The sequence below is a fragment of the Monodelphis domestica genome, chromosome 4, assembly GCF_027887165.1.
Source record: "Monodelphis domestica isolate mMonDom1 chromosome 4, mMonDom1.pri, whole genome shotgun sequence".
Classification (NCBI taxonomy): Eukaryota; Metazoa; Chordata; class Mammalia; order Didelphimorphia; family Didelphidae; genus Monodelphis; species Monodelphis domestica.
Genome location: NC_077230.1, coordinates 7024807 through 7047938, shown reverse-complemented (window position 1 = coordinate 7047938; position 23132 = coordinate 7024807). Strand labels below are relative to the sequence as shown.

At 47.3% G+C, this 23132-nt stretch overlaps 1 protein-coding gene across 2 annotated transcripts in view; it reads right to left on the bottom strand.

Annotated features, from left to right (window-relative positions):
• Nucleotides 1-23132, bottom strand: part of DOP1B (DOP1 leucine zipper like protein B) — a 130312-nt gene that overhangs the window by 28009 nt on the left and 79171 nt on the right. For both annotated transcript variants that reach the window (XM_007493149.3, XM_007493150.3), the window contains exons 17-27: nt 21960-22060; nt 21391-21581; nt 17817-19416; nt 14474-14588; nt 12465-12653; nt 9984-10100; nt 8400-8534; nt 4964-5019; nt 3275-3379; nt 3095-3161; nt 1503-1647 (exon numbers count right to left, since the gene is read on the bottom strand). In XM_007493149.3, the coding sequence (XP_007493211.2) occupies nt 1503-1647; nt 3095-3161; nt 3275-3379; nt 4964-5019; nt 8400-8534; nt 9984-10100; nt 12465-12653; nt 14474-14588; nt 17817-19416; nt 21391-21581; nt 21960-22060 (2821 nt within the window). The remainder of the gene's footprint in view (nt 1-1502; nt 1648-3094; nt 3162-3274; nt 3380-4963; nt 5020-8399; nt 8535-9983; nt 10101-12464; nt 12654-14473; nt 14589-17816; nt 19417-21390; nt 21582-21959; nt 22061-23132) is intronic.

Sequence of the window (23132 nt, the reverse complement as noted above, 5' to 3'; positions counted from 1 at the left end):
GCTGGTGCTAAAAGGAGGGAGGGAGGGGTTGGTAATTTATTATTCCTTATCACTGTCCTTTCCAAAGGCACAAATGTAAATACACTTAACCTTTCCAATTTTCTTTTCACTCCTATGTTTGCATTTCCAAGTGTCAAACTTTGGCCTTTTTATGGGGAACGCTAGGAAAGCTCCCACATTAACATCCATTCCTTCAGCAACCCGGACCTCCGTTTAGGGTTATACCACGTTTGCCAGTGAAATTGTTCCGGTTTGTCCATTTGTATTTTCTCCCTGTTGGACACTTCTGTGTCCCCTCTTTAGAATTGTAGACGCCAGGTCTGGTCTGATCCTTGGGGCAACTTGTACTCTTTCCAGCTACTTTCAGTATTGCCAACATGGACTGTAGGAACCCCAAACTGGTGGCCGAGCGGGATCTGGTGAACCCCAGGTTTCAGGAGACCCCAAAGATGTCCTGGTTCCCTGCTCCCACTACCCTGAAGGGAATCCCAGGCTGGCAGTTTCAGACTGAGTGGGGGATCCTCTGGGGAATGACAGTCCTAGTTGAGTGGGACTAAGCCTATGCTAAGGACCCTCTTTGTCTTAGGGGTCTCCCCTATTGTAGCAGACCCTTCCCCAAGAAGATCCCACCAGAGCTGGGACCATCCTTTAGGATCCCTTGTAAGCAGCCCCCTCCCTGACAGCCAGCCTCTAGCTAGGATTCCCTTCCCACGCCTGATGGGATGCTGTCTCCATGGTTTGAACACTCCCGTTTCCTTCGTAGCTAGTTCCCTGGCCCTGGACCCCCAGATGGTATGGAGGATCTCCAGATTCCCGAGTCCTCATCTAGGGCTGACAACATCTCCAGAGTCCAGGGTTTACCCTGAAAAAGGTGTGACTCTGAGTGACGAAGAAAGTACCGGACTTATCCCTGCCCTGGTTTTCTGGGATTCAATCGTGATATTTCCAAGTTAACAGGATACATATTTTTGGTGCCCACGTTTTGTCTATGCTATTCCGGAGACTTTTTCGTTGGGTGCTTCTTTCCAAAGAGGTCAGCAGTGGGTTCTTTCTGGTATCATTTCCGACAGTACAGAACTGCTTTTTTTTTAATGATCAGATTTTTCAGATAGTCTGATGATGTTTTTTACTCTGACAGTCCTTGGATTATCCTTACTTTGACTTGTTTTATCATATCAGTTGTTTTTTATGAGAAATACCTTCCTTTTTCTTCCTCTTTTTTTAGACTTTGATTTTCTTCTAGTATTTCTTCTTATAGAATGGAGTCATTCACTTCTATCTGTTCCAACCTAATTTCCAAGGAGCCTGTTACTTGATTAAGTTTTTGTAAGTTCTGCAATAACTTGTTCCTCTCTTCTCCTTTCTTTGCTCAGGAGCTCTCATTTCATTTTCAATTCATTAAAGAATTCTAGGGTAGCTTGGGGACAAGTCAGTGCTTTTGCTTATAGATTCTATTCATCTGCATAGCAAACTATAGCCGCGCGGATCCTTGATAAACTTACCATGTAAGTCTTCTTCAGCATCACATTCCTCTAAAGAGACCTGAGGCTGAGCCTTCACTTCCAAGTTTCTGCTCAGCCAGCTCGTTTGTTCCAGAGAAGAACCAGCTACATTTCCCACGGCTTCCAGAATTTTTTGGGTGATGTCCTGAAAAGGAATCAGTGGAGATAGGAAGGAAACATAACTTATTAGTAAAAACTTGAGCGACCGGAATAGCCAGGTTTATCCGAGTAGGCACTCTAGTACCCTGGCAACGGAGACTCATACGTGGAGATGTTAATCTTGTGGGGTACGCGGGCTCTTCTTTGGAGAATGTACTTTTGTACAGGAAGGAAAACGGAATAAATATGTAGATGGGAAGAAGCTACCATCTGTAATTATTTAACAATTTAATCATGTTTTCCAACAAAAATATAGCTTAGAAGAAAGTCATCGTTAGAAAACTGAGATGGCCAAGATGGAGCACAATATGTCAAGTATCACAAGTAATTAATAATACAATGATAAGATACTGTCAACGCGAATTTACAACCATGAAGCTATCAATACTGCTGGGTATGTTAATAGAATGATATAAAGTTAACATTTACATCGCTCAATTTAATATTTCAGCAAAATGTTGGGTAGAACATTTGAAGCTTAATGACTAAAAAGCCTCTTTTAGAGAAAGATTTGTCTCCTTTTTTGGTTAAGGCTAGCTTTCAGAGGTGAAAAACCTCTGGAATAGAAATAAAAACCTCTAGAAATAGAAATGAAAATGTTATCTGCAAATGTGTGGCCTATAATTTCTTGTCTTTCTGATCTGCTTAGAAGCATCTTAGGAGAGTGGAAAGCATCAAGAAGGTGTGAATTCAAATCTAGTCTTAGACATTTACTAGTTTTGTGACCCTGGACAAGTAATTTAACATCTGTCTGTCTCAGTTGAACTGTAAAGAGCTTGCAGAATTGTTGGGAAGATCAAATGAGATCATATCTGTAAAAAAGTACTTAACACAATGCTATATGAATGCTTACTCTCTTTCCCCTTTTTTACAATCTAAATGTATGCTGGAAGACAGAATTATCATTCCATCTAAAATATTTCGTAACAGGGGGCAACTGGGTGGCTCAGTGGATGGAGAGCCAGGCCTAGAGACGGGAGGTCCTGGGTTCCAATCTGGCCTCCGACACGTCCCAGCTGTGAGACCCTGGGCAAGTCACTTGACCCCCCTTTGGCTAGCCCTTACCACTCTTCTGCCTTGGAGCCAATACACAGTATTGACTCCAAGACGGAAGGTGAGGGTCTAAAAAAGAAAAAAAATATTTCATAATAGATGACTGACTCCAAATGAAACATTACAGCCCCGCCCCAATGACAAATGATTTTTGTAATAATCCACACTGTGGATTATATGGGCAGAAGAGTAACAAAACACTTTCCCATGAATCTATTTTCTGCCATAATCAAAAGCCACAGAAGAAGTTAAAATTCAGAGAAGATGTTTTTCAAGATCACTTTGTGCCCGTGACAACAACACTCTCTTTTATGAGATTCCAGGCAACCTGCCAGGGATCGCAAAGGTTAATAGTTGGCCGAGGTATTTCCTGCACATACCTGCAGGTCTTTCTGATCCTTCTTGCTTTCCAGATTCGGTGTTCTGGTCACAAAATCGTTGAGCATACTGGGGAAAAACAATTCATTCCAAGTCAAGCACACAAAAACACTTTTGCTGGCATGAAATGTCCCCCAGTGAAGAATCCCTCAATAGATAATTAAGATATCCGCGTTGGATACCTGAGTAGCAGGAAGTATCCAGGTGGGGCTAAATTCAACTGTACAGATTCCTTTAATACTCCTAACAATGAAGGGAAGTTTTCCTGTAGAACTGAGATAGGGAGCCTGTTTGAAACAAAAAATCAAGATGTAACAGAATCAAAGAATTTGAGAGTCAAAAGGGACCTCAGATACGTCAAGAGAATCTCCACTATTGGATAAATACCCTTCAATCTCTACTTAAAAACTACAGGGAAAGGGAAATACCACCAAGAATAAATCGGATTCTCTGCACCTTCTTTTCACTGCTCCTAGTACTCCTTCCGTGTAACAGCACTTTATTTTTTTATTATAAAGATTTTTTATTTTACCAATTACATGTAATAACAAATTTCCACGTAAGTTTTCTGAAGTTACATGGTCCAAACTGTCTCCGTCCCTTCCCTTCCCTCCCCCTTTCTGGGGTTGCCAAGAATTTCACTCTGGGCTATACATATATTTTCCTGCAAAACACATTTCCATATTCATCAGTTCTGTAAGAGGACAGGCATATAAAACCACAGCTCCAAAACAAAAACCCAAGTAAAGTACCATTTGCATGTTGTTGCTCTGCAGTCCTACTCCAAAGGTTTCTTCTCTGGAGCTTGTCCGCATGGAATCTAGGAAGCCCCAACTGGTGGCCTAGTGGGACTCTACCCTGAAGGGAATCCCAGGCTAGTGGCTTCAGACGGAGTGGGGATGACAGCCCTAGCTGGGTGAGATAAGTAAGGACCCTCTTGGTCTTTGGTGGTCTCCCCTATTGTATGGGACCCTTTCCCAAGAATCGCACCCATTTCATATTCATTGCAAGCAGCCTCTTCCCTTACACCCAGCCTCTAGCTAGGCTGGCTTGTGTCCTGTCAGTGTCGTTGGAACACTCCCATTTTCCTTGTAGATATATCGATGTCAGAATTGTCCTGGATCAAGTCCCTTGACCCCCACGGCCTAGCCTAGCCCTCACCACTCTTCTGCCTTGGAACCAATACACGGTATTGATTCTAAAGCAGTAGGTAAGGGTTAAAAAAAATGGGCTTTGGATAAATGACTAAAAAGCAGCTTTCAGCCACTGGAGCCTAGGTCCTTTTCACAAGAACACGACAAAGATCGCCATCTATCTCTAGAGGAGGAACTGCTGGAGCAGGAATGCAGATGGAAGCACACAATCTTTTACTTGTTTATTTGGGTTTATAGTTTGGGGTTTTGGTTTTATAAGATGAGTTACTTACAAAAATGACCAACGTGGAAATAGGTTTTGTGTGATAAAGCATGTATGACCCAGACTGAATTGCTCACTGAACAGCTCTGGGAGTGGGGAAGGAAGGCAGGAAGAAGGGAGATGATCTGGATCTTATAACTTTGGAAAACTAACGTGGAAATTTGTTATCACGTGTAATTGCTAATAAATTAATCTCAAAAAGAATACTACATTAGGCCGGGCCTTATAATACAGTTTGTCTGACTATGTGTTAGCATGTCACACAAATTGCAGCTTAATTCTCTAACGAGGGAAAGTAAAATTGTCTGCCTTGTCCATGCTTGGAGAAGCAATGGCAATATCATTTGAATAATCTCCAAGCCAAGACTATAAATTAAGGGGGATTATATTTACCACTGACTAGATGTTAGCGTAATAGAATTTGTGACTTGGGAATACTTGACCAAGGACCTTACCTTTGAAGGTAAGTGTAGCTGAAATGCAACACGGGGATATCCACTAGAGACGACTTCTGAAAATGAACACAAAACATTACTGTAATTCAGCAGAAAATAGAGAAGCAACTTCCAAATACAAGGAATAGGATATCCATATGTTTCATTAAATGATAAGAATCACACTTTATCATAACTGAATTCATATTCTATATGAATCTATATTAAGCATTGATGCCAGGGTTTCTGGAGGCAGCTTCCTTCCCCCCAGTAACCTGATTGGCTCCAGTTTCCTGGAGGCAGATCCTAGGCCTAGAGGTAGTGGGGCTTCCCAGAAGGGAAGTGCCCCACCTCCCCTTTTTAACCTTTACTTTGCATCTCAGACTCCATGCTAAATATTGGTTAGTGACTTGCCTGGGGGTGGTGGTTTGGAGGCCACCAGGCTGCCCCAGCCTTGTGTATCCCTGAAGCACATTCTTGCAGGATTAGGCAAAGGAAGCCTCCTCCTTGGGTAAACAGGGTGAGTACTTCATTTGGCCCCTCTCAAACCTAAACTCTGGAGTGCCTTGGCTTAGAGCCAACGACTCTGCAGGCCCAGGGCAGGCAGGAAAGGCCAACAAAATACTCCTCAGAGTCTAAAAAAGAGAATGGGTATCTCATCCAAATAATGTAAGGTGAGAGGGAGTGGGAGAGGATCTTAAAGACTGGCTGGCTGGGGCAGGCAGGGGAGAAATCGGGCAATGCTTCCCCAAGGAGGTGAGGGGGATGTGAGCTGAGAACTCAAGGAAGAGAAGGATTCCAAGAATTTAGGAGGGGGCAGTGAATGAGCCTGTTGATTAACACTGGCCATCTGCCTAAAGCTGCAATGAGACTATACCAAAAAAGGATGGAAAGGTATGTCAAGTCTAGACTGTGTTAACTGGGACAAAAAATAGTCAGAAAAACCACTCTTTAATTAAGGGAAAGAGTTTAGTGCTAAAATTGGGCCTCCTGGCAGAGCTGTGAGCTATCAACCCATGCAGAGTCCCCAGTCTGTGGCAGCTCCATCACCAAACTCCTGGGAGGGCCACCATGCTAGATGACAACTCCAAAGAGTCATTAAGTTGGGGAGCTTTAAATACCTTTCTAGGGGAACATGGGAACTGAGGATGAGAGGGACAGTTGATTGACTTTACAATGGTAACAAAGGAAAGGGAGGAGTCCCAGACAGGAATAATGCTTTACAATCCTTTCCTTTTTAAGCTTAAGTAAATTGGGGGTCCTTGAATCTTACTAGGCTACAAGTTTGGAGGCTTCTAGATTCCCCGTTGAGAACTGTGAAGAAGCTAAAGATTTTCCATTTTATCTTAGCAGCCACAGGGAAGCCGGAAAAACCCAGGGAGTGCTGGGCCAAGTAAGTCTCTAGGCAGCCCAGGCACTCTGGTTTTGCTCTCTCTACCCTATTTCATCATACAAAGATTGCATTGTTCTGCTAAGTGTTCCATCTGGCCAGAGGGAGGGAATTCTCCATAAAAAGGCAAAAGGTATCTGGCCAGCTCCCCAGAAGACCCCCCCAGGGCCAGGATCCTCCTTTTGGCACCCATTGTAATGTAGGCGCCCCAGGGGCTCCCATTCCTCTTCCCAGCTAGATGGTATCATTCCCATTTCCTGGTAGCTATGGTGATGTCAATGGATCCTATTTCCTGTCCCTCCCCAAATTCTTTTGTTCCTGGAGCTGTCAGTCAGGGGACTCTGCATGGGTTGATAGCTGAGTGGGGGGATGACAATCCACTTCAGGTGGGAGCTAAACCCCATCCAAAGTCTCTCCCAGGATCGGGATTGAACTCAGGACCTTCACCTTGGGAGACTGATGCGCTACCTACTGTCCCAGAGTCACTCAACTTCTGATTGGGCTCAGCTCCCACCTGACGTGGACTGTGGTTCCCTTCAGGGTAGTGGGAACAGGGAACCAGGACAACTTTGGGGTCTTCCTACAGACCATGTTGACACATGGAATTAGGGAAAAAAATAAAATGTTTGAATTATTCTTTGTAGCATTGAATGGCTTCAGAGACAAACTGAAGACAGCAGGTAAAGCAGCTTGGGATTGAGGATAAGTGTGAAAACTGAACAGATCTACAGGAACTAAGGGGGGAAGACAGTGCCGTATTGAATTATTATTATTTTTAGAAATGTTTTTAAACCCTTCCCTTCCATCTTGAAATCAATATCGTGTATTGGCTCCAAGACAGAAGAGTGGTAAGGGCTAGGCCATGGGGGTCAAGTGACTTGTCCAGGGTCACCCAGCTGGGAAGTGTCTGTGGACAAATTTGAACCTAGGACCTCCCATCTGGGGGCCTGGGGCTAGGAGCAGTGTGGAACAAGAGAAATGCAGACTGCTATTGTCTGACAGGAAGAAATGGTTGCCAGCTCTATAAAGTATGGCCAAGAATAAATTGTGCTTTCAGGAGTCAATCAAGTTTCAGTGAACAATGAAATTCCTTCAAGAACTGGCTGAGAGAGATTGTTTCAGAACTGAAACAGATTTAGGTTTTTGGGAAAATTCGTTTTTAATATGGCAGACAGCTCATGGACACCTAATTAGCCGTCCTGCATTGTGTTTTCACAATATCGACATACTTTGTTAGCACATTTTAGCTTAATGTAAAAGCCTTTAGGAAAAAAGTGTTAACAGACTTAAGGTCTGGTATGACGAGAGAATGAAAATTGTGTGTGCTCGTCACATTGACTGGAAGTGTGAAATCTATAAACAAAAGACAAATTTATCCAAGGAAAGAAACAGGCTGGGAGGAATACGTAAAAGGTACAATGATCCGCCATGAACTATTTGCACAGCACTGTAGCATAGAGGGATTGCAGCTCCCTGACTGAAAGTGTTCTTTGCATTAAATACCTTCCATACACAGTCCCCAAAAGACGTGCAATTCAGACAAGAGACCTTTCTAGTTTGAAGATGAAGAAAAATGCAGGAGAGGTGGAGAGCCAGGCCTGGGTTCAAATATGGCTTCAGACAGTTCCTAGCCAAGTGACCCTGGGCAAGTCACTTAACCCCAGCTGCCTGGCCCTTGTTGCTCTTTTGCCTTGGAACAGATACTTAAGGTTTTTTTTTTTTTAACCCTTCCCTTCTGTCTTAGAATCAATACTGTACTGATTCCAAGGCAGAAGAGTGGTAAGGGCTAGGCAAAAGGTTAAAGACTAGCCCAGCTCACACAGCTAGGAAGTATCTGAGATCACATTTGAACCCAGGACCACTGAGACTCCTGATCTGCCTTTCTATCTGCTGAGCCCCCTAGCTGTCCTCCAGATATTTAGCGCCAATTCTAAGACGGAAGGTAAAGGTTAAAAAAATGCAGAACAACTAACTGGTTCAAGTTTCACTGTAAAGGAAAGAGCTCCGTGCTAGGGACAAACACGTTTCCGGAATAATCAATACGTGAGTATCACATGCATGATCTACCTCTTCTCCTTTGATCTGTGGTGGTTTCTTGACCACTTCTTTCACCAGGTACAATATTGTGTCCGTTTTCAACGTACTGAGCGATGAAATCAAATCCACCAGAGTCAGCTGAGAGGGACTGGCCACCGGGACGATCTGTGACAAATACAAGCAGACCGAGAAGAAGGGTGAAAGGGGACCAGGAAAAGCTCCTCCTCCCCAGAGCACTGAAGACACTACGTTCAAAGTGAAACCCACGTCTCGCTCCCCAGACAAGGAAGGCGGGTCCCCCTCTGGCTCCCAGACTGTGACACAACAGCCACGTGTCCTTTCTGGGTCCCGATCGGCTTGCTGCGGGCGGCTAGTTTACGGCCGGTTTCTTCGAGGGTTCTTTCCCATGTCAGGGGCTTCCTTGGCAGTCTGTGAAACCTACAGCCCCATCCCAGAAAATGCTTCGAAATGCGTAAGAGGCCTAGAGCCAGAAAGGAAACGGATTCCATCATAAAATGTGGTTACCAAGGTTGCAGACTTCCCTGGAGGGTACTGAAGTGCCCGCTTAATCGGTCCCAAGGATGAAACAGTGACCAACGATGTCACTCACAGGAGGGAGGTTAGTAAACAGACTGCAGTTTGGGCTCCGCACTCTAACAATGGCTGGGCCCCGAGTCTGGGGCTTGAAGGCCCTTTTATACACTGGAGTGACCAGGAACTTTTGTGGCAGGAGGAGTACACAGCGATTCCTGGGGAGGGGGAGTGACCAGGAACTTTTGTGGCAGGGGGAGTGCACAGGAATTCCTGGGGAGGGGAGTGACCAGGAACTTTTGTGGCAGGAGGAGTGCACAGTGATTCCTGGGGAGGGGGAGTGAACAGGAACTTGACCGGAACTCCTGGGGCGGGGGTCTTACTGGCTCCTGGCATATGTCAGGAGGGGGAGCGACAGGAAATTCTGGGGTTGAGGCCCTTATTGGCTCCTGGCATAGGCCAGGATGTGATGGCTTGCCTGCAGGTTTCTATGGGTAGGGGGTCAGGGAAGGGACAAAATAGGTGGCAGGGCTGGTCCTTCCGGATGCTGTTCCTTGGTGGTCAGACCCATTATTCTGCATTCTAGCAGCGCTCTCCAAAGGGCCACAGCGGATTGCCTCCTCTCTTTCCAGGCTGAACCATTACAATTCAAAGCTGGTCTGCAGGCTGAAATGGCTTCCTGAAAGATCTGTGTCTTCCCGGTTCTGTCAGTGACTCTTCTCAAACCCTCATTTTCCAACCCCTCGACCGCCCTCCAGAGAATGGTTTCTCCGAGTCTCCTGACTCTCCTCTGGGAGGCTGGGTCCCACCTGCACACACTGTCTCCTGGGCCACGTCATCTGACTTACACGCAGATGGATACACCTTTTTTATTCTGAAGCTCACTTCTGGACTCTCGTTCCTGACCAGGGCTCCTGTCTAGGTCCAGGCTTTTACTTCAGAGCTCTCCCTCACCATTTCCAGAGCTTCCCCTACCGTTAACTGCATGATCAGCAGGAGAAGGGCAGGTATCCCAAGCTCTGTTGTACAGCACTTATCCGGGCAGATTTTGATATTCCTCTTTCATGAGTTGTTTAGCTTTACCTTACTATGATGCTTGACTTTCCTTCTGCTCCACACGGCTGCCACGGCTGCTGTCAGTTGGACCCCAAGCTGAGTTCCCAGAGGGTTCAAGAAATCTAAAACTTTTTGTCTTATGGTCTAGAAAAAAAGAACATTATTACATAGTGAGAATCATGCTCAACTATTATCCCGTGGAAACCTTTCAAATTTCTCTACCAGGGGGAGGTTTCGACTCGTAAATGATGGAGAAACCCAGCTCGGCCTCCTCTCGAGCTCTCCGTTCAGACCCTTGCAGATAAGTTGAAGTTGATTCTACTAGCCTGGGAATCAAGCCGAGGGGCAACGATGAGAGAGAAAAGATCAGTTCTTTTCCCTTGACCTCCTTCCTCTCAACAGGCGGACTTCCACTTTTCAAGGCACACCCAGGAAAACTAAGAAGAAATTGTGTGTGAGCCCAGCCGAGAGAGATCTGTGTGAACCCGTGCTTGGGAAGGCTTTCTGTAGGAGCGTGCATGGCACAACTTAGTTATGCTTTTGGGGATGACTTCCGCCTTATTTATCTCAAATTGAGTAACGTGCGGTATTATTGCAGCCGCATCTTTGACGTCCAGTATGGTGCAATGAGAATAATTTGGTCTACACTCCAGGAAATTCTAGAGTCTCTCGCAGTGTTGGTGACCTTTTTTGAGTTCACATGGCCAAAGGGCAACTCTGAGCTGCCTGTGTGCACCCCCTGCCCCCCTTTACCCCCAGGGAGGAAGGGCTCACTTGGGGTGCCCGGGCAGAGGGGGGAAGGGAGCAGCTCCCCCACCCCCTGCACAATACAGTCGTCCCTCACTCTATCAAGGTGCACTCATCCCTGCTACACTATTGCAGGTTTAAAGCAATACATCGATGTAATTCTGGGATGTGGAGTTTCTTCTATGTTGTGGGATTCTGCTCATGAATACTATACTGTACCCAAGGGAAATGCAGTCTGGCACACTATTGGCTGATGGAATGAGAGGCGACCAACCGCAGCCCTGTGTTCAGTAACCTGGCCGCTGATTGGCTCAGCGACTGACACGGATGCAAGTGCTCTCACCTAGGCGGGGGTCTCCGGCTAGGGAGGGATCCCAGCATTTCACCAATGCTGGCCTATGGGGTGCTGACCAACCATGGAGAGTATGATAAAAGGAATGCCAATGGACCGCTCCAAAGCAGCTCCGGGTACGAGGCGCCAGCACCGTGGCGGGGCTGCTCCCGAGCAGCTTTCGGGCTGGGTTTTCTCTGGAGGGTTTCTAAGGTTCTAATCACAAAAGGGCCAAAGATAAACCGCGCCGAGTCACGGGATGTCTGAATGCAGAGAGTGAGTTCTCCGGGCACAGTAAAAGGGCGAAACACGCGCTTTTAGGGGCGGGGAAGAAGGGAGAAGAGAGGAATGCTGTCCTAAGTCAAGAGCTGAGGAAAAGCAATGGCCGGAGGTGGGCTGGCTGAGCAGTGAGGCCTGGGCTGAGGAGAGAGGCCATTGGGGAGGGCTGACACCAAGGAGTCCAGCTGGCACTGAATAAGGCTGGAGTAGGGAGCAGGTTGTCCGGCCACTCGTGCGGTCACTTTACTATTCTCTCTCCCATCTCTGGAGAAGATGCGCTTCAGCGACCTCCTCCCAAGCACCTCCCTCCCTCCCGGCCTAATCACTACTATTGGTTCTGAGGCAGAAGGGTGGGAAGGGCTGGTGGTGGGGATTCAGTAATTTTGCAGGGTCCCGAGTCCATTTCTAGTAATACCTCTGGGCTGTTCGGGCACAGTCTGGGTCTGGAGCCGGGAAGACTCGTCTTTGTGAGTCTGAATTTGGCTTCAGACACTTACCAGGGTGTGACCCTTCGACAAGGCACTTGCCCCTGACTGCCTTGTCTCCTCGGCTGGAAGGAAGGAAATGGCGACCACTGAGAAAACTCCGAAAAGGACTACGAGGAGTTGAACGTGCCTGAACGAATGACCACCAACGTGCAGCCCAGCAAGGCCAGTGTTTCAATAATGTTTAAAAGAAAGCTGAGCAGACAGGTCTGTAGCCAGAAGGAAAGGTTTGTTTCAGGCTTTCCACAGAGAAGCTTGAGGGAGAAAAGGGCATCCAAAGTTCCACATGGTCTATAGGCCGGGGTTGGGTTTCCGCCTCACTCATTCGCATAGACTTGGCCCCGTTTGTTGACTGACTTCTCAAAGCAATAATGAGGTCAGGAACTGGTTTCTCTTTGGCTGATATTTCAGCCTGAATTGGGTTTTAAAGGTAAGAAGGGGGGTGGGAGGTGGGAGGAGTAATTGGGGAGCCTATCAATTCCTGTCCCATCTAACTGCTCTATTAGACTAACAAAGATTCACCACAAAAACCAGGAGTTTCTCAGTCACTGGCTACATTTTAATTCAGTGATTATTTCGATTATTATTTTTTTTAAAGGAAGGAGAGATGCAGAAAAGCAAGAGAGAGAAGAAAGAAGAGGAGCAACATTTGGAAATATTTCTTACTTTGGTGGCTTTAAAGTAAACGAGAGACGATCCTTTAGGAGATCCAAAGAAATCCGCTTGTCTTTTCTGGGTTTCTTCTTTTCTAATGACGCTCCATAGAAGTGACATGGTGTTAACCATTCGAGGCAACTCTTCCAAAATAGCGTTCTTGGCATTTCTCAGGTTGATGGGGTCGCTTACAGAAGTTGACTACAAGAAGCAAAAATCACGTGTGTGGACACGGACATCGAGTGACGCGTCCCCTCACAGCCTCGCTCCAGAGCTCCTTCCTAGCGGGTTAAGTGCCCCGAGTCGGGGAGAGTTTTGCCCACAGCCCTGTGCCGTCTGGCTGGGTTAGCCTCAGCCCCCAAGGCAGCCCATGAGCATGCCTGCTAAGGGTGAACTAGCCACAACCCCCCCTCCTTACTCACTGTGGCACAGTTCCAAGGAAGCCTCCCAGCTCCCTCATCCTCCCAACGGCCCACGCCACCATTGTGGCACCCCTTCAGCTGTCTGCCAGTGCCACAGCAGCTTTGCCTGGAGGCGCTAAGCTTGAGCCGCGGGTCGTTCTGGAGCCACACCACGAGGCTTCCCATGGGGCGAGGGAGCAAGAAGGCTTATGGACACCCGGGCTATTTCCTTCTTAAGTAGAAACAGAGCTTTGCTAGCCACTCTCCTCATGCGCTGCTACTGCTCTTTCCTTAAATCGTTCGATTCCCTTTTGCCTGACGTACATATTCGTTGACTAAACACACATTTGCAAAATTCACAAAATTACTGGCCGAGAGTTACCCCTTTTCTGTAAATGGCTGGCCTATACTTCTGCACGATAATGACACCATCACCCTAATGGAAGCTAGTGAACGCATTCAAGCAGGTGAAGCGCTACGGCTGGTCGTCTTTATTCTGGATTCAGGCCTGGGCAGCCTTCCTTCCCCTTTCCATTCTCTGAGAGAGATTAGCTTTTCCTACGTTGGTAGACGGTGATGAAATGATTCTGGGTCGGCGTCCCGGGGTTTACAAAGACTTTCTCTACCAACTTCTACTTCTGTGATTCGGGGCAAGTCACTCACCCAGACAAGTAAGCCGAGCTTCGGCTTTCCTATCTAGGAAGCGGAGGGGCCCAAGTGTAAGCGGAGGACCCCTTGCAGCCCTACATTTACGATTCCTATTGGGAGCAGGCATTAGAGTAGATGCGTGTACAAGAAAGGGCCTGGAGCATTTTAAACGCAGCCAATCTGGAGTCGGCAGGGATCCTGATGGAAGCACCAATGACCTGCAGTATTGACTGGTCAGCTGACTTGCCCAAGGTCTTCTGGGCTTCCAAGTCCATTCTCTTTCCACTCCATCACACTGCTCTCACTGAAGAACATACACTTAAAAATCAGTTACAGTTAAACGTCGGACTTTTTATTCTTGATTTCAGTCTTAGTGAAACAGAATTAGTCAAGGGCACGGAAACACCACATCTCAGAGCTAAAAACCTCTTCAGACGTCGTCTAATCTAAGTGAGATGAAATCCCACATCTTTGGGAGACAGAGGCAGCATGGCGCAGTGGAGAGAGAACTGGGCCTGGTAGCAAATCCCACCTCTAGAATTCACTAGCTGTGGGGCAACAGGGGAAAATCACCCAACATCTTTGATTCTCATTTTCGTCCTTCATAAAACGAGAATATGGACACTTGGCCTGCCTTATCTGATGCGATTGCTGGAAGGCTCGAATTTTGAAATATTAATAAATCTATACTATATAGTGTATGTAGGATAAAATCTAATCTATGATATTACTAGGTGGGTACATAGAGTAACAGTCAAATAGCTTCCATTTGGTCATCTCCAATGATACACAGGCAACTTCAACCATTACTACGTGCCTACTCTGGGTCAGGCGCGGCATTATAAAAGCATGAATGTAAATCACAGTTCTAACGAAAAAATGCCAACCCGACTGATTTCTGAAGCAAGACAACCCAACGAAGGAAAGATAAAGTATCACGAATTGCCTCTTGAAGTGAGAGAAAAGAATTACCATTTTGGTTTGGTTGGGTGGCTGTTCCAGGAGGCAGAAATGACTTATAGTTGTTAGTCCTTCCAAGAGCATGAGTGGGTAATCTGGTGAAACGTTCTCCCTCTTACAGGGCATGCTGGGGAGAAAAGGTGATAAATAGGCGTTATTTTTTAATATTTTATTTTTTTTCCTCAGTTAATAATAATAAAAGTATAAAAAAATAATAAAAAATAAAATAAAATAAATAATAATAATAAATCCAACCTTTTTAAAAGTTTGTACCAAATTCTACCCACCTCTGCTCCCTCCCCAAGGCAGTAAACAATCTAATATAGATTTACATGTGCAATAAGGCAAAACATTTTTATATATTAGTGATTTTGTAGAAGAGAATTCAAACAAACAAAAATCATGAAGAAAGAAAGTGAAATATAGTCTATCTCAGTCTGCAGTCAGACCTCATCAGTTCTTTCTCTGGAGATGGGGGGTATTTTTCATCATTAGTGCTTGGAGATTGCTTTAAGAATTTTTATACATAAAATCATAAAGGTTATGTGATTCCATTTATAAGCCTAAAAGACATTATATAATCCATTGCGAAATTTCTCAGTATCATTGAATATCATTGAATATGTCATTTATGTCTTTTGTTTCAAATTGATTTTTAAAAATCATAGGTGAGGGGGCAGCTAGGGGGCTCGAAAGCCAGGCCTAAAGACTGGAAGTCCCAGCAATTCATTTGATCCCCAATGGCTAGCCCAAGACAGTATTAATTCTAAGATGGAAGTCAAAAAAGAAGCACGTGCTGAAAATGGCATGCAGACAAAATGATACCATGAAGAAGATGAAGTAGAACCTGCTATTTACCTCAAAGCTTGTGGTATGCTATGGGTTCTTTCCTCTGTTATTTTGCCTCTCCCTGACTCATCCCCCATTTCCTTTCCTCTGACTTCAAAAGAGGTTGGGAGTTGGGGGGAGGGGAGTGGTCATGGCAGCAAGTTTTCTCTCTTTCTTTCTTTCTTTCTTTCTTTCTTTCTTTCTTTCTTTCTTTCTTTCTTTCTTTCTTTTTCTCTTTCTTTCTTAAATCCTTATTTTCTACTTTAGAATCAATACTGTGTATTGTCTCCAAGGCAGAAGAGCAGTAAGGGCTAAGCAATGGGTGTTAAGTGACTTGCCCAGGGTCACACAGCTAGGAAGTGGCTGAGGCCAGAATTGAACCCAAGACCTCCTGTCTCTAGGACTGGCTCTCCATCCACTGTGCTGCCCCGCTGTCCCTGGCAGCAAGATTTCTTGGTGGGCTCCACAGGCCATGGCAGGTCAAAGCTACTTGATTGGCGAGATTTAGAGTCAAGACGCTTGTCATCGGAAATGTCTGATCTTCCCGTCACATTTACCTGTGAGATCACAAGTAAGTCATTGTGGCCTTCAGAGATTCACTTTCATCCTTTCTAAAATCAGGGTAGCTAATATGTGTCCTCCCTATGGAGGATTGCAATGGCCGGCTGCTCTGCAGGCGTCGAGAGACAACTGCGACAAGAATCACTGCTTGGAATGTGTTCGTGTCACTTAAAATGCTTTCCTCTCACGAGCGCCCAGGACTGACGTGCTCAGTTCTCTTCCGGGCTCATGGATCAGCCGTCAGCAGTAACGGTCTGTCAGGGGTGAGGAGCTAGTCAATAACTCAAAGCCTGCCATTCCCAGGCTGGACAGCGACAAGACCCAAGGGATATTGGAGTGATGCTCCGCCTACATGGCCACTCCATAGTGTAGTCTATAAGGGAAGAGGGGCGAGGAGCCGGATATTGGAGTAAAGCTCCGCCTCCATGGCTCAGCGGGTCACTCTATAATGGAAGAGGGGCGAGGGCTGCGCGCCTTACCTGACAGGAATATTAGACTGATGTTCTGCCTACATCTGGCTCAGCGAGCCACTCTATAGTGCAGTCTATAATAGAAGGGGGCCAGGACGCGTGTCTTACACAGCCCAGATATTGGAGTGATGCTCCGCCTACATCTGGCTCAGCGGAAGAGGGGCGAGGACTCTGGATATTGGAGTAAAGCTCCGCCTCCTTGGCTCAGCAGGCCACTCTATAGTACAGTCTATGATGGAAGAGGGGCCAGGACAGGTGTCTTACCCAGCAAGGATATTGGAGTAAAGCTCCGCCTCCTTGGCTCAGCAGGCCACTCTATAGTACAGTCTATGATGGAAGAGCAAGGATATTGGAGTGATGCTCCGCCTACATCTGGCGCAGCGGAAGAGGGGAGAGGACTCCGGATATTGGAGTAAAGCTCCGCCTCCTTGGCTCAGCAGGCCACTCTATAGTACAGTCTATGATGGAAGAGAGGCCAGGACACGTGTCTTACCCAGCAAGGATATTGGAGTAAAGCTCCGCCTCCTTGGCTCAGCAGGCCACTCTATAGTACAGTCTATGATGGAAGAGAGGCCAGGACACGTGTCTTAGCCAGCAAGGATATTGGAGTAAAGCTCCGCCTACATCTGGCGCAGCGGAAGAGGGGAGAGGACTCCGGATATTGGAGTAAAGCTCCGCCTCCTTGGCTCAGCAGGCCACTCTATAGTACAGTCTATGATGGAAGAGAGGCCAGGACACGTGTCTTAGCCAGCAAGGATATTGGAGTAAAGCTCCGCCTCCTTGGCTCAGCAGGCCACTCTATAGTACAGTCTATGATGGAAGAGAGGCCAGGACACGTGTCTTAGCCAGCAAGGATATTGGAGTAAAGCTCCGCCTACATCTGGCGCAGCGGAAGAGGGGAGAGGACTCCGGATATTGGAGTAAAGCTCCGCCTCCTTGGCTCAGCAGGCCACTCTATAGTACAGTCTATGATGGAAGAGAGGCCAGGACACGTGTCTTAGCCAGCAAGGATATTGGAGTAAAGCTCCGCCTCCTTGGCTCAGCAGGCCACTCTATAGTACAGTCTATGATGGAAGAGAGGCCAGGACACGTGTCTTAGCCAGCAAGGATATTGGAGTGATGCTCCGCCTACATCTGGCGCAGCGGAAGAGGGGAGAGGACTCCGGATATTGGAGTAAAGCTCCGCCTCCTTGGCTCAGCAGGCCACTCTATAGTACAGTCTATGATGGAAGAGAGGCCAGGACACGTGTCTTAGCCAGCAAGGATATTGGAGTAAAGCTCCGCCTATATCTGGCTCAGCGGAAGAGGGGCGAGGACTCCGGATATTGGAGTAAAGCTCCGCCTCCTTGGCTCAGCAGGCCACTCTATAGTACAGTCTATGATGGAAGAGCAAGGATATTGGAGTGATGCTCCGCCTACATCCGGCTCAGCGGGCCACTCTATAGTGTAGTCTATAACGGAAGAGGGGCGAGGACACCGGAGGAGGCACGCCTTACCTGACAGACGGCTGCACGAGCTCATCTTCATACTGTCGGACCAGCTCGTCCAGATTCTTGCATATCTGCACCACAAACGGGGCGACAGTCCAGCCCAGGGATCTGCCGAAGTACGGTAGGGAGGCCGTGACCAGGGCCACCCAGGCTGGGTGCATGCCATAGCCGCCCTGGGGCTGCAAGCCCCTCACCACCGCGGAGATGAAGAGCCCCTGCGAGGTGATGGGGTGCGGTTGCACGTACTGCGCGGCGCCCACGGACTGCTGAAAGTTGAGGCTCTTCTGCCACTCCTTGGACAGATCGGAGGGGCTCTCCAGCTCTTCCTGGACCTTCCCCAGATGGTGCTCCAGGAGAATCAGCACCTGCAGCAGTTTGAGGAGCTCGATCTGCAGGGGGTTCCAGAGGGTGTCCTGACCAAAGGTGATTATCCCCTCCTCAAAGGGCACCTCTTCTGTGGAGGGCTTCGAGGGGGCCCCGGCCACAAGCTCAGCGTGCTTCTGGCTGCTCAGCATGGACACGGACAGGGAGAGGAGGACGAACTCCTGCACCCGGCAGCGCTCCAGCAAGCTCTGGATGAAGTCCACGCTCTTGCCCTTAAACGCCTTGGCCACAGCGGTCAGCTGGCTCATGATCCGGATCAGGACCTCAACGCTCTTGATCTGCACAGCCTGGTTGCCGAGCACGTCCCCACGGGAGACCTGCACGTAGCGGGGAAAGTAGGAGCGCAGGAAACTCAGGCAGAGATAAATAAGGAGCTCGATTAGAAGTGAGTGAGGGCAGGTGGTGGGCGACTGAGTCTGAAGCTTCCCGTAGAAACTTTGGCCGACCAGAGCTTCCTGGTGACGGGCCAGGAGGTTCTGAATGAGGTTCCAGTGGGCAGTGCAGCCGGTGTCCATGTTGGTCCTGGACAGCGCCTCGATGAACTCTTTGGGGTTGGACTTGAGGACTGTCTCCAGCACGGAAAAGGCGTAGAGGACACGAGTGCAGTCGTAGGGTTGGAGGTACAACAGCACGTGCTTAAACAGCGCCTCGGTCCTCTCCTGCTTCTCCTTCTTCTGTTGTAATAACTTGGACACCGTGAGCATTGGTGGCACGTCTGCTTCCTCCTCACTGGACAGGGACTCCGATGCTTGGGTCTTGTCTGAGTCAAAGCGCACCAGGCTCGGCTTGGCACCCATTCTAGAGCCCGGAGCCTGGGAGAGGGAGGCCGAGGGGGGAGGCTCGGGATGGCCCAGATCGTCTAGGGGGCTGCAGTTGTCTTCACTGCTCAGCTCGTGAGGGTCGAGGGAAGGCGTGGAGAAGGAGGACGTGTTCTCACTCTCTGTGCGTCCCAGGCTAGTGTCTGCCGACTCCGTGTGCTCGCTGTTATCCTGAAGCCCGCCTTCGGCCTCGGTGGCCCCACCAGGGACATCGTAGCCCTCCTCTGAGGCATTTCTCCGCAGAAGTGTCTCGGGGTCGTTCTCGACCTCAGCCCACATAGCCTCCCGGTCCACGGTGGTGAACTGATTGGAGGGCAGGTTTTCAGGGGAGCCCCCCCCTCCAGACACTCCGCACATGGCTTTGAAACAAGCTTTCTTCTTGCTGAACCAGCGATGCAAATCCTCTGCAAAGAAGAGCGAAGAGCTTGTTAGAGGGCTGAAATTGTGGGTAAAAAGGTCATGTGGCTAACAGTCCTAAAACACAGCTGTCACATTATTAATCGTGGGCAAGAGAAGTCACTGTGGATTGTTTTTAAAGTGCTCTACACAGGGAAGTAGACGCTATTGTTATCCTCATTCTTACAGATGAGGAAACCAAGGCACAGACGAGGAGTGACTGGATCAGGGTCACACATGGAGTGTCTGAAGCAGGAGTTGAACTCATACCTTCCTAACTGCAAGTCTTGTACTGTGTCATTTACTTGCCATACATACACACACACACACACACACACACACACACACACACACACACACACACGGGTTTCACATGTTTCTATGGGAATAGATTTTATATATACATGTATACACACATATATACACATCTATATAATAGAAAATATTCTATCTATCTTACTATCTGCTCTAAGGCAGAAGAGTGATTAAGGGTTGGACAACTGGGGCTACCTGCCGCCTCGGAGACCACACTTCTAGGAAGCGTCTGAGCCCACATTTGAACCCGGGACCTCCATCTCCAGACTCCAGAGCCATCTAGATGCTCTTTCACTCCTGACTGTGTCTAGGCCAATGATGTCACTGTTGTCGGTGACCCCTAATGAGGAGGAAAGCAGCACCTACAAGGAACCTACAAAGAGCCCTTTGAGGCACTAACGTGCCCAGGGCCACAGAAGAGGGCTGACATGTTCGGACTCTGAGCCAGGTCTCTCTCCACTGTGCCGGACAGCCTCCCTCTGAATGGCCTCCGACTTTCTCGTCCATAACCGTCAGGGGCAGAATTCTACAGATGGAGGGACTTATTTCACAAATAAGGAAACCGACGGGCTAAATATGGATAGAGACTATTTTAAACTTGATTCTCAATAGAAATTACACGCACACACGCACATGCGCGCGCGCACACACACACACACACACTCACACACACACACACACACGAGTGTTAAGAAGCTTTCTCCTAAAAATCCTGGAGGTAGGAGTGTGAAGTCCAATGAGCTGAATGGCACGCTGTTATGATCTCTCGGCTCTGCAAGCCTGGCAGAGCCCAGGGAATCGGCACTAAATAGAACGCCAAGATCCCGACATGCCTTTGGGACGCTTCTCAAGGAGCGGCGCCCTAACTACGAGGGGAGGCGTCTGCTGAGCGACAGCTCTCCTTGCCACTGATGGAGCAGCGGTGACCTCTTAGCAACACAGGACAGTAGACTCCGTCAAATGCTCTGCAGCTGCATTGAGTCTTCCCTTTGCTCTTTGGACACCGAAGAGCAAAGCACTTGAGCTCTCTAGGAATTAATGTCATCATATTACAGAATTAACGATCTAGAGCCAAAAGGAATCTTAGGAGAAAAAAATGATCCAGTCGCAATGTTTCCTTTTATAGACAAGGAAACCAAGTCCTAGGAAAGTTAAGGGACTTGATAGGCTCACAAATCAGTGAGTGTCAGAGGCTCTACGGCACCACGTTGCCTAGCAACCAGAAAAGAGAGCGCAAGCTCGGTGATGACTACGCTGTCTTCTGGTCGGGAATCTATGATCATTTGGTTAGGCTCAACTAACTAATTTATTCTGTTTCAAGGTAGGCTTTTGCTGTCTAATGTAAGCTCAATCTCTCTCTCTCTCTCTCTCACACACACACACACATGTGCGCGCACACACACACACACACACACACACACACACACAGCTTTTGCTGTATGGATAGAAGTTCATTACTGCTGGCCTTTCCCCCTGTATCATTTCAACCATTTGCACCAGAGAAGAAGAAAGCTATTATTTGGTCATGTGAAATCCTTCTTTGTTTATCGGCATTTCTCAGGACTAATTAGTGCAAGTCTCTCCCTGTCACCTCGACCATTCAGGGAGGAGGACATGGCTTCCACAGGTCAGGACGTGCTCTCGTTTGCCCGCTCCAGGGGGGTTACCTGCTGAGCTTTTCCGCTTGATGCAGTGAATGGATATTCTCTGTGTCTTTGGGTGAAGCAGAAACAAGAGAACAGGTTCCAGGATGCGGGACACATCATTGAGGGAAAGAGCTCGCACCAACCAGCCTTGTGCTGCGGCACCAATGGCTTCATCAGAACAAGTCAGGCTGTCCAGTACAACAAACAAGGACCTGCAAACAAATCCTAGGAATTCATGGGCTGTGACAAAAAACAGGAATGCTCTTGTTTGAGCATCCCAAAGTAACATACTTCATGCTTTCGAATTTGAGATATTTCAACCCTTTAAGTCTTTTTCCTAGATGATCTTCCCCCAAATCACAAAAACTAAGGACCAATCCCCCCAACATTCAACTCTTCCCCCTTTTAAAGAAGAAAAAATGTAAGTGAAACCATCAAACTCATGCCTGATCATGTCTGATATCATGATGCCATTTTCTGTCTCTTCCCTCTCTGAGAAGAAAGGAACGTTTCATCCTCTGTCTACTTTTCAAAAGCCCCCTTCTGAGAAATATCAAATGTCCAGTGAAATCTTCAAGTTACCAACCTACCTATCAAAGGAACGACTGTGGGATGTCACCCGGTTGCTCTGAATCTCTCTTGTTAGGTGCCAGATTATGGAGAATCTAAATATCGCTTCCAATCTTGTTCCCTTGAATGCAAGATAAATGAAAATGAACATTTCATTGGTTTAGTAGAAGAATGCACTATTTTTTATGACGAGTTCTAAATAAGAAATAAATAAGGGCAGGAAAACTGTCCTTCCATCAGAAGAAAATTAAACACTCTATCTTCTTTTTTCCACTACTCATTACAACAGACTAGTTACATACAAATTCATATTTAGCATACCAGAGATTCACTACCATCAAAGCTAATGCCTTGATCTCTATCTGGGTAACCACAGTCCCTGCCACCCCAAAGCAATCTTTGAATTCTATCATTTGGAATTTCATTTTCTACATTCAGAAGATCTGAGCAGTTCCAGGGAGAGAGACGGTAGAGTAGAGAAAGCAGACGGACCCTCCCAATATTTCCCTCTAACCATCTTTAAAATAATGCCTCCAGTAAAATTCTAGAGCGGGAAAGCCAACCAAAGGTCAGGATCGGACCATCAGAGGCAGCCCTAAGAAGAGACCACAGCAGGAGCAGGAGCTTCAGGACTTCTCAAGACAGACAGTAAAGAGGATCTGGCAACGGGTGAGTAAGAGATTACAGGGGATCCCTGTGCTAGCATTGGACATAGAACATGCACTGTTTGCAACTCTACTGCCTGAATCCACTTCCAGGGCACAGAGAAGAACACCTGTAATCAAAAAGGGGCAGGGCCCTGAGGACCAATATCATCGGTGGCTCCAAAGGATCAGGGGCCCTTCTTGAGTAAGGACAAGAGTGCAGACCAGAAAAGTAGTGACTGCAACTCTCCCCAGAACACATCACACTGAAAATACCCAAAACTTACAAATACTGAGAGCTAGTCCTGAAAACAGTAGAGCAAGAGAAAGCCTGAAGTTTGGAATGGTCTCTGCCTCACTCCACCCCTGGCAACAGAACCAAACTTTAAAAAAAAAATAGGAATTGGATTCAAGTTCAACAAGAATTCCTAGAAGACCTAAAAAATGGTTTGTTTGTTTTTTCAAATCAAATAAGAGTGATGGAGGAAAAATTGAGAAATGAAACAAGAATAGAAGAAAATTATGAAAAGGCAATTAACAGCTTGGTAA